This window comes from Equus caballus, chromosome 18 (assembly GCF_041296265.1).
Source record: "Equus caballus isolate H_3958 breed thoroughbred chromosome 18, TB-T2T, whole genome shotgun sequence".
Lineage (NCBI taxonomy): Eukaryota > Metazoa > Chordata > Mammalia > Perissodactyla > Equidae > Equus > Equus caballus.
Window position 1 is genome coordinate 100,245 of NC_091701.1, and position 10,366 is coordinate 110,610.

Sequence of the window (10,366 nt, forward strand, 5' to 3'; positions counted from 1 at the left end):
CAGCTCATTTCTGAGACTTGCTGTTCTCAAGTTTTCCCTACTTTTAAACTCTAGTTTTGCTTTTAGGGTACTGCTGGGCTCATAAGATGAGTTGGAAAGTGTTGACTCTGGTTATATTTTCTGGAACAGATTGTTGGGAGCACTAGGTTTATGGAGGGAGACCTGGCTGAGGCCCTAAAAGCTGCATCCCACAGCTTTCCCATTGGATAGGCAACAAGCAGGAAATGGTATTCGGAGTCAGGGACCAGAAGCCCAGGGGGATCCAGTCTAGGTCAGAGGTGAACAGGGAGCCCCTAGTGGGCCCGAGAAGGAAGAGTCCTGCCTGCCCATGGTCCATGTCCACAGGACCTTCCTCTGGCCTCGTCCTCTCTATGTGCACGTTTTGAGCTTTTGACGGTATTTTCCCCACTTAGAGCTGAAGCCATTGCGGAGACTGAATCAGAAAACAAGGTCCTAATCTGTGTGCAAGAGAAACCGGGAAAATGTTCCCTCTTCTGGCAGAGTGTCGAAAGGCAGCCACTGTCCTGGGCAGGACGTGTGCTAGGGACAGGCACGTGCTAGTTTGACAGACACGCCCAGCTTAGTGGTTGTGGCTCTGCCTGAGAAAACACCTCCAACCGCTTAGTCCCAAGAGGTCGGAGGGGCCATCTCTGCTCCTGGACAGGGTGAACCACACTGCAATGATCCTGTCCTCGGCGGGAGGGGCACTTGGGCACGTCCTTCAGTAGCCAGGGAGGGGACTGGCACTTCTCCCTTCTCCACATAAACTGAGCCGCTCACTCTGGGAGATTTCTAAATTCGAGGAGGAATGTGAGTTTCTGGATCTGGTTTCCATGAGCGCTGCGAGCGAAAGACTCACACCTCCACTCCCAGGATTAGAAAGAAGCAACAATTTAATATAATACTCAAACGGAGCATTTACCATTGACAACAAAATATGGCCCCGCCAAATAGGGAAATAGGTGCTGGGCAAAAGGGGGGAGGGGGAAGAGGGGTTGGTGCCTTCCCTCGTGGCCAACAGGGAACCCCAAGAAACGGATCACAAAGTTCTCCTCATCAGAATCAGGGGAGGTGGCCCTGTGCACCCCGAGTGTCAACGCTGTGTCCCCGCTGTAGCTCAGCTGGTCTCAGGAGGGTCATCGACCACCACCACTGGGCCCTTGGTTGGGGGTCTGGTGTCTGGAGAAAGAGAGGCATTTCCTGAGCGGCCTGCCCTGGAACCACAGTGCACACCCCATCCCGGCCCCCACTGCGCTCTGTGCTCCAGCCCTGTGCTCAGTGCTCAGTCAGCCAAGAGCACCCCATCTGTCCCTGACACAGGGGCTGATATTTAGCGTCACCCACTTCACAGAGGAGGAAACCAGTCCCAGAAACGTGAGTGCAATCGCCCAGGACGGGACTGCTCAGCAGTGGAGCTGGAACCCAGGGCCAGCTGTCTGCCTCCCCAGGCCCACGCTCAGCCTGAATGTTTCCTGAGCCCATGGTTTCAGCCACTGCCGGTCTGGACACTCACTCTGGCCTGAGCGGTTCTTCTTGCCTTTGAAGAAGAGTCGAATCTTTCTGACCCAGTGGTATCGGGGCTCCAGCTGGCAGGACAGGCTGTAGCTACAGGACAGAGCGGAGCTGGGAGCTCTCAGGAGCCACACATCACATGTGCATCCTGGAGCCTGCCAGCAGCTGGGGTCGAAGGGCCGCAGGGGTCGCCATGCAATCAGATCAGGGGCTGACCATGGAGCAACGGCCATGGGCTCTGGAGCTGGTCAGCAGAGAGAGGCTGCCCTGCCCTCCCCCAACTCCTGACCCGACTCACCTCTCCTCCTTGCTCAGGGGCTCCACGGCCTGGAACCAGGCCCCAAAGTGCTCGTCGGGCTGCACGGTGTACAGATTTGCAGCCTCCTGGAGCAGCTCGATCTCGTCCATCATTTTGAATTGCTAGGACAGAGCAAGCACAGGATGCCCACAGGGCCTGAGTGGGGGACCCTGCAGGGCTCGTGGAGGGGGTGAGGAAGGGGGCAAGGGGCCAGTCTGGGGCCTTTGCCCACTTGGGAACCCTCCCTCCCTGCGATTCCAGTCAGGGCTTGCCTGCTCTCACACTTGGCCCAAAATAGCTCCTCCTCCAGGAAGGAGTCTTTGATGCCAGCCCTTCCCCCACCCGCCAATGCCATAGGATCCCTAGCTCTGTATATCGAACTGTGCAAATAAAGGTTCCACCCTGGGGATTGGGCCAGAGGGGGTCCTGCCCACTGACGGGGGGTCTCTGATTTCCAACCCCCACCCTCCCCACCGGGAGGCCGCAGCCGCTTACCTCATTCCATTTCCGACAGTTGAGCACATTGCCCTGGAAAGCAGACAGCCGCAGTCCATGAGAAACAGCCCCCTTGGGCCAGCACTAGCCCCCGTCCACACCTCTTGCAATGTTGCACTACTGCCAGTGGGCAGGCCCATCCAGAGCCCGGACTTGGACCTGGGCCAGTCTCTGGGCTCCAGAGCAGGGGGCGCAGAGCAACTGAGGCAACAGACCTTGTGACCCAACCCTCTCTGATGACACGTGGGGAGACTCAGGCCTCAGGCAGGAAGGGACAGCTCAGCCTCTGATGTGCTTCCTGACTGGGAGGGGCCCGACTTCTCTTCCCTCACTGGCAGGGTCAGAGGGAGAGGCTGAGTCCAGCTCAGACACCACCTCCTGCGGCCACACAGTCAGGCAGCTCTGAGCCTCAGCAGCCCAGGGAACCTGGACGGTGGCTTATGCAGAGCCTGCATCACCCACTGGGGAGATGGGCCTGACACCCCAACTCCCACATGAGCCTGGAGGCCCTGCTGAGAGGACCTTTGCCAAATGCAGAGAGCTCAGGGCTCAGGACAGGACTCTCTCCTCCCCACCCTCAGGAGCCTGAGCCCCCGGACCCACCTCCAGGCTCACTCACCTCCACATAATCCTCCATCGTAGCGTCCAGCAGCTCCAGGGAACGGAAGATCGTCACCAGGGAGGGGATGACACCCTGTGCCGCCATCGGGATGGGCATGGTGATGAGCTCCCGCTCTCAGGTGCCCCCATGAACCTTCCCCTGAAACCCCTCAGCCCAGCCTCCTGCCCACCCCACGCTCCCACACAGAGCAGCCTAGGATCCTCGGGATACCCCAACACACACAATTCCCTCCCCCGCTCCCCTCCAGGAACACCAAACTCCATCAGTCAAGTCCCAGGGCTGGCTGTTGGCCCCTCCCAGGGGCAGTGGCCCCTGCCCTTCCCCACCCCAAATCTGCCCTGCTGCCAGCCCTTCCAGGCCTCCTCCTGCTCACTGCCACTGCAGGCCCGTCATGCTTGGCAGCCACAGCAGATTCGCCTGAGGAGGAAGGCCCCTCTCCTGAGGGAGGTCTCCAGCTGGGAGGGGGAGCCCCCTCTCCTCTGACTCCTGGGCCCCTCCCCCACAGTCACCCTCACCTGCTGCCGCTGCCTCTCCTGGGCTCCCTGGCGGGCCCTCTCTGCAGTCTTTAACACGGAGGTCGCCTCCTGTCGGGGCCGAGGACAGGGTCAGTGCGCCCATACTCCCCTCCGCATGTCCCCCAAGGCCCCTGATCTCAGACCCTGGCCATCGGCTCCGGTCCCCTGCTGCCTCTGCTGCTCCCACCTCCAGGGTGCTCTGATTCTAGACCAGTCCCAGCTCCAGGACTCAGTCCTGTGTGACCTTGGGCCTGCCCAGGCCTCCCTGGCCCTCTTTCCTCAGCTGAAAAGTGTGAGGAGAACGTCACCTGCTTCCAGGAGTCTCCTGAGGACTCAGAGTCATCTGCGTGTCATCACTGCTCTGCCCTCACCTCTCGAGGAGGAGCCGGCACCAATCTCCTCCCGTTCCTGTCCTCCCTTGGATGGTAGCACCCCGCTGGGAGGCCTGCACCGCTGATCATTTCCCTCCACTTCCCAGAGGAGGAGACGGAGGCCCCCAGAGGGGCAGCGACTGGCTCAAGGACCCACTGGGAGAGGCTGCTCCCCGTGCCAGCTACAGGCCCTGTCCCCGCTGCCTTCATCCCAGCCCTGGCTCCAAATCTGACCAAGGCCCCGACCTCTGGACTCCAGGGGTGCGTCCAGACCCCAGCTGAACAGACAGGGAGGGGGAGGGCAGGGTGTCTTGGGGGACCTGGCCGAGTGGCCCCGGCCTGCCCCACCCTCACGGGGCTCTCTGACCCCCAGCCTGGGCCGAGCCTTGCCATAGCCTCACCTCCTAGGATCCCCTCGGCATGCTCCCCTCCCCCCTCCTTCTGGCCTCCTTCCAGATCTCCAGCCTCCAGGTTACCTGCACCAGCAGCTCCCTGCTCACGCGTTTCTCTCTCCTGACCCACTTCTTCCAGGTTCGAGAACTCTCCCTGCGGGGTGGGGAAAGAAAGAAAGAAAAACTGTGGGATGCTTGATGGCAAGTCCCATTTGTTTGAGAACCCAGCAGATCCAAACTGCCTGGGGCCTGGATGAGGGATTTCGCTGGGGTGTTCTGAGCTCTAAGGTCCCCATGGGACTGCGGAGGGGCCTCTCCTCTTGTCCCTTGGGGCCTCCATTCCCAGATGTCCCAAACAGATCTCTTTGGAACAGTGTTGGTTTCAGCTGCATAGAGGCTTCTGTTGCTGCAAAGGAAACACCTGACAATCTCCACCTGGGCTCAAGCCAGGATCTGGTCTGGAAGGAAATGAATCCCTGGGACGGAACTGCTGGCCTAAGGGCGCTGAGAGACTCAGAGACCCAGCACCCAGGTCAGTCCCTGTGCCCGGCGTTCGCTGTCTCCCAGGTGGTCTCAGCTGACTTTGGGGGACATGCCGGCCCAAATCAGGCTGCCTGGGCCACCTCACCCTCATGGTGCTTGGCTGGAGAGCAGACCACCCACTACCCACCTGGAAACTTGTCCCCAGGTGTCTTGGAGACGGGCAATGGCAGGGCTCTGCAGGGCAGAAAGGATTGTGTGGAGGGAACAGAAGTTCCCGAGGCCTCGGCACTCCTGGGGAAGCGAAGAGATGGAGCCGTGAGGGGGAGCTGAAGCTCTGCTGCCTCTGGTTTCTGTCCCCTCATGGACTTCCCCTGTCCTGGAGGAGACACATGTCCAGGGAAGCCAGGGAGGGCACACCTGCCACCCGACGAGTAACACTGCCAGGCACAAGGATTTGTAGCTCAGCACAAGGGAGGAAGTGAGCTTGTCCCCACTGGGACCTCAAGTCAAGGTCAACGTGGCCCTGGCATGAGGGTCAAGGGACAGTCCAGGGACTAAGACCCCAGACTTCAATCCTGAGAGCTGAGAAACAAGAGGCAATTCTCACGCATCCAGACGGGGCGTGCCAAGGCTTACCTCAGCCACCCTGATCCACACCTCAACCACCCTGGCCCTGTCCTGTGCTGTCATGCTCGCGTCCCCAAGGCAGGTGACGAGGATGCAATTGGCCACGGCGTTGTCGTGCATCACAGTGTCACGGACGGTGGGTGCCAGGTACTCTCGTTCCCTGTTGTCGCGCTCGGACCAGATGGAGCCGAGGCAGTGGGCGGGCACCAACGTCTTGAACAGCTCCTGCAGAAGATTCGGAGTGTCACCCGGTCCTGCCGCAGCCCAGCTCGGCGTCCACAGTCCCCCATAGGCCCAGGCAGGGTGAGATCAGAACTGGAGCTCAGGAAGCAGAGCATGTGGCCTGAGGCTTGTGGGAGTCCCTGGGTTTTGTCTGTGTCCACTGAATGCACCCAGTCCAGGATGACCCCGGACTCAGGACTGTGGGGAAGGGAGGGGACATTTGCTCCCAGCCCTGTCTCACTTCCTCCAAGCTCCAGAAGGCAGCCCACACATGCCCACCAGAAGGGCCATCATCCACCCATCCCAGTGCCCCTCATGTCCCACTCCCCATTCCCATGCACATTCCCCCCGAGGCAGGGACAACCCCCAGCTTTGTTTGACTGTCTCCACTGGAGTCAATACACATCACCTTCCTGATAAGTGCTGAGGCTGTCCGGGCCACCTGCGCAGATGGGGGATCCACCCAAGGACCTGGCAGCACTTCAGTGAGTGCCCATCCCCCACCAAAGGGCCAGACTCTGCCCACCTTCCACTCTCTCCCACCTCATTCATCGGCACAGCCACCCTGTACAGCAGGTGCTGAGTGTCCGTCTCTACCGTCCCCTGTTCGCTAGGGGACAGCGAAGGCTTGGGGAGAAAGAAAGCTGCCCAGGTCACAGTGTTGATAAGGGAGGGAGCAGGGATTTGGACCCAGATCATCGGAATCCCTAGCAGGGAATGGCAGGTGTGGGGCGGCTCATGGCACCGGGAAGGCAGGGGCCACCCGCCAAGTGAGCTCCTCTGCTCACCGCAGCCATCCTCGTCAGCTGCTCTGCCACCAGCTGGGGAGGGAAGTCCAAGATGTTCGGCTTCTCCTCCCGCAGCTGGTCCTCGGTGGTCACGGCCCAGGGGCAGCTGGGCTCTGAAGCTGCCTTTAATGATGGCCCTTGCTCTGGTCCTGGAGTGGCCGACTCAGGGGCTGCTGGCTCCAGCTCTACCACACGTGGTGAGACTGGAGGTGCAGCTGGCTCCAGCCCGGGGGATGGCACTGGCTCTGGCTCTGGAAGTGGCAGGAGCTTTGGAACTGGCTCTGGAGCAGGATAAAGAGAAAGTTTCACCCACACACCTGACGGTTTCTGTGCCTTTCCAAAGATAGGAAGGGCTCCACTGCCTCTAAGGGAACGCTAGCCCATGAACCTCAACACAGACAGTCTTCCCAGACTCCAGTCCCCTCACCTCTCCGTTCGGCCTCAATGGCCTTGAGATGCTCCAGGTGGCCTGGCAGAAGGTAGGCATGGCCCTCCGCGTGGGAGCCACCAGAGCTGACGTTCAGAGTGGCCAGCTGCAGGGTCCAAGCGGGAAACCGCAGGGGCTCCCTGCAATCCTGCCCTTGGCCCAGCCAGGTTCCCAGCAGGAAATAGATAGCACTGCGTGGAGGCAGATGGGCCAGAGAGTCAGTGGCCTGGCCTTTCCTTAAACACCGCCCTCCCAAGGCACTCTTGTTAGCATCTGCGCCCCTGTGCCAGACCCTCCCCCTCCAGAGGAGGGCCCCATCCCAGCCCTGAGCCCTGGCTGGCTGTCCTGGCTGTGGCAGGTCTGCTCATCCAGCAGGCTGAACACAGAGTCTGTGAGAGTCTCTTGTTCCCACCGATACTCTCCTCCCCAAGGGTCTGGACACAGCCCACCCAAGCCCTGCATGAATGTGGGCCACTGGAATGAAGACTCCAGCAGATTTGGGAGCAGCTTGCTCACACACCTCCTACTATGGACCTGGCGGTGGTGCTCACAAGGTGTGGATGTGGAGAAAGGGAGGCAGGAGGGGCTGGGACTCTGCTGGGAGTGGGTCTCTAGGGGACAACGCAGCCCAGCCTCCCTTCCAATTCTCAAGGGGCCTGGGACCCATGCACAGCTCTCTTTGAGTCCAGTCCTGCCGGAGTGGAAGCCACCAGAACTCAGCCCTCCCATGGGAATCACAAGATGGGTGAGATGCAGGGTTCTCCCAGGCCTGACCCGGCCACAGCCTCCATCCTCTCCCCGCACCCTGTTTGCTAGAGACAGGAGGCCGTCCTTCTCGACCCAAAGACCACTCACTTTGGGAGGTGGTCCTGTCCTCCAGCATCCCGCACGCAATGGGCCAAGCTGCCTCCGTGTGTCCCAAAGGGGATGAGGGCATCGCCCGGGATGGAGGGTAGATGGGACCTGTGAATGATGTCAAGTGTGACTGTGTGACTCTCAGATTAGAGGGGAGGGCCAGGGAGGCTGTCTGCTTCAGTCACTGAGTGACACTTAGTGTGTCCAGAAGTCCTGCTCAGAGTAGGTCCTTCATAGACATTGTTGAATGACCTCCAACCAGAACCACCCCGGGTGTCTGAGTGGGCCTGTGGCCCCTCTGTGGCCCTAGAGATCCCTAATTGGCTACACCAAGGACAAGCACCAGGCCCAGCTGGATGGCATCTCAAACTCCTTGACAGGGTGCTCTCCAGGTGCTTTTCCAAACTCAAAAAGCCACAAGCCAGTGAAGGGAGAGGAAGACTACTTTCCGTGGGGGACAGAGAAATAATCACCACCAGCAACCACAGCATGGCCCACCACCCTCTCTGCAGAGCCGGGCACCAGGGCAGCACCTGGAGGGCTGATCCCATTCATCCCTGGGAGAAGCCTAGCAAGTTCATCCTCTCCCACCCCACGTTTCAGAGGAGCCAACTCAGGCTCAGAGAGATGTGGTGACATTCCCAAGGCAAGACACACAGCTGGCAGTGGGCAGAGTCACCACTGTGCTGAGGAGGAGGCGGGCAGTCACCTGGGAAACAGCTGGTCCAGCACCTGGTGGGCTGTGCTGGAGCCTGAGTAGCTGCAGAGGGAGGTGATGACGCTGCAGAGGACTCTGCTGGGGAAGGCTGGCAGCACAGTCTCTGAGAGCCTCTGCATCATGCCTGCCTGGAGGGCACGCATCCTGCAGGCCTCAGTGACAGACAGAGTGGACTCATCTTCACTCTGGGTGGGACGAGGAGGGACACAGAGTCAGGGTCACCACTGCGAACCACCAGCGTCATCGGGGTCTGCAGCTGACCCAGGAACTCCTAGCCCCTCCCAGACATCTGCGACAGGAGAGACAGGGGTCCCAACTCAGCAAAGTTCTGCGCTCTCAAAGTACAATCTGACTTTCGTCCTGCGAAGGACTCCACATTGATCTCCCTCAAGGCCATTTGCTCGCTGAGGGACAACAGAGCTCCCTCTGTGAAGAGCACCAGCCCAGTGAACACCCAACAGACACCCCTCTCTAGAGAGGAGAACAGAGGCTTTGGCATGCCAAGTGGCTTCTCTAGGTCCTGTGGCTCAGAACTGAGAACCGCCCAAAGTGAGGGCTGAGGGACATCCCCTCTAACTGCCTGAGGCTTCATCGGACCCTGACCCGGAGGGAAATGTTATGCGGCCACCTCACCCCTCCCAGGTCTGGAAACAGTGTACAGGGCAGTGACACGTTCTGAGAATCCCTTTGACTTTCAAACACGCTGATGGTTATTTCTTTTACATTAAAGGGAGTTTGGAGACCCTTGTTATCGAGGTTTCATTTTCCAAAAAAGGCAAAATTCAAAGATACTCAGGGCCTATTGGGAAGTGACAACGACATCAACGTTTTCTCTAATCTTCCTAGGAAAATGCAAAGAGTGCCCTCCTACCCTCCTATGCAGCTGGTGGGGAGGAGCGGAAGTCCAGATTCCTTTGGGAATGGGACTGTGGGACACTCATGGGGGACAGCCCTGTTAGGGTCCCAGGAGAACGGCAGTTTGAGGTTGGATTCTGGGCCTGCCCTGGTCATCTCAGGGGCCTGGGTGGGAAGACCCCTCCGTGCCCACTCTCACCTCAGAGCAGCCCTGGTTATTGATGGTGGCGCGGTGCAGCTGGTCCCTGTCCAGGGAGATGGAGTACCCGAAGCCATCCGTCAGCTCTTCCACCCCCTCCTGCGTGCAGCTCTGCAAAGACAGTGCCCGAGAGCCGGGCCGGGAGGTCTGAGGGGCCTGCCTCGACTTGGCCACAGGAGGAAACACCAGCACAGGTGAGGTACCGAGCAGCATCTGCATAGACCTCTAGCCAGGGAGGGAATGAGATGACACCTGGAGGGCTCGGGACTAACCTATGGGTAGAGGAGCTTGGTTCCCAGCACCCACTCTCCCGACCTGCTAGCTACTACCTAGGCTGGGGAACACGACACACTGCCAGGCTTCCAACACCGAGCAAATGGCTCCTGCCCAGGGTGGGTCCCCGCTCAGCACCGCCGTCCCTCTCTCACTCCCCTCCGACACACAAGGAGGCTCAAATTGTTGTGCGGGTGGCATCCAGTTGTGGCCTAACCCTGTTGGCTTTCCCTGTGTTACCTGAGTGCTCCTCCTACCAATTGGACAGAGGCGGTGCTGGTGAGGGCAAAGCCAGTGTCTATAGTGACTGAAAAGGCTCTTTTTCTTGGCTTTCCTGAAGCCAGAGCCTCCACAACTCGGGAGACAGCAGGAGAACATCCTCTTGTCTTCAGTGTCACCACTCAAGTGGGCTCGATAGGATGCTATGTCTAGAATGTGGGCGCCTGGAGACCAGTGTGCTAAGTTCTGTTGGGGTCTGTCTCCAAGGAAGTGAGGTCACTTGCTCAAGTTTCCCTTACCTGGGCGCCTTCTTCAATCACACCCACCGAAAACCTCTCTGGGATCTTGACTGCTCACCCTCCTTGCCCATGTCACCTCCAGAACTGTACACAAATAGCCAGCACAGATCCCAACACAGGACCTTGAGACGGAACCAGGGTTCCAGCTTGAGGACATGCAGCTGAGTTCCGACCTCTTTTTTCCTACAAGCTCTGT

The 10,366-nt window shown here is 59.5% G+C and overlaps 2 protein-coding genes across 2 annotated transcripts; both read right to left on the bottom strand.

Moving 5' to 3' along the window:
* Positions 1–875: 875 nt before the first annotated feature.
* Positions 876–5,828, bottom strand: LOC138918761 (ral guanine nucleotide dissociation stimulator-like). Its single transcript, XM_070241835.1, has 10 exons — positions 5,817–5,828; positions 5,325–5,540; positions 4,876–4,979; positions 4,290–4,359; positions 3,443–3,511; positions 2,925–2,999; positions 2,306–2,338; positions 1,811–1,932; positions 1,514–1,605; positions 876–1,179 (listed from the first exon to the last, which is right to left on the bottom strand). Exons 1-10 carry the CDS (start codon positions 5,826–5,828, stop codon positions 1,118–1,120), a joined length of 855 nt encoding a protein of 284 aa, XP_070097936.1. The 3' UTR covers positions 876–1,117.
* Positions 5,829–8,183: 2,355 nt separating this feature from the next.
* LOC138918728 (ral guanine nucleotide dissociation stimulator-like) lies at positions 8,184–9,680 on the bottom strand. Its single transcript, XM_070241714.1, has 2 exons — positions 9,380–9,680; positions 8,184–8,510 (listed from the first exon to the last, which is right to left on the bottom strand). Exons 1-2 carry the CDS (start codon positions 9,596–9,598, stop codon positions 8,313–8,315), a joined length of 417 nt encoding a protein of 138 aa, XP_070097815.1. The 5' UTR covers positions 9,599–9,680; the 3' UTR covers positions 8,184–8,312.
* Positions 9,681–10,366: the final 686 nt, after the last annotated feature.

Excerpts from the sequence above, each read along its gene's own strand:
- LOC138918761 (XM_070241835.1), bottom strand. Across the intron at positions 4,360-4,875 it reads ACCTGGGGACAAGTTTCCAG|GGAGAGTTCTCGAACCTGGA; the intron begins GTGGGTAGTGGG and ends CCCACCCCGCAG. Across the intron at positions 3,000-3,442 it reads AGGAGAGGCAGCGGCAGCAG|GGTGTCATCCCCTCCCTGGT; the intron begins GTGAGGGTGACT and ends ATGGCGGCACAG.
- LOC138918728 (XM_070241714.1), bottom strand. The coding sequence starts at position 9,598 with ATGCAGATGCTGCTCGGTACCTCACCTGTGCTGGTGTTTCCTCCTGTG. Across the intron at positions 8,511-9,379 it reads ATAACCAGGGCTGCTCTGAG|AGTGAAGATGAGTCCACTCT; the intron begins GTGAGAGTGGGC and ends CGTCCCACCCAG.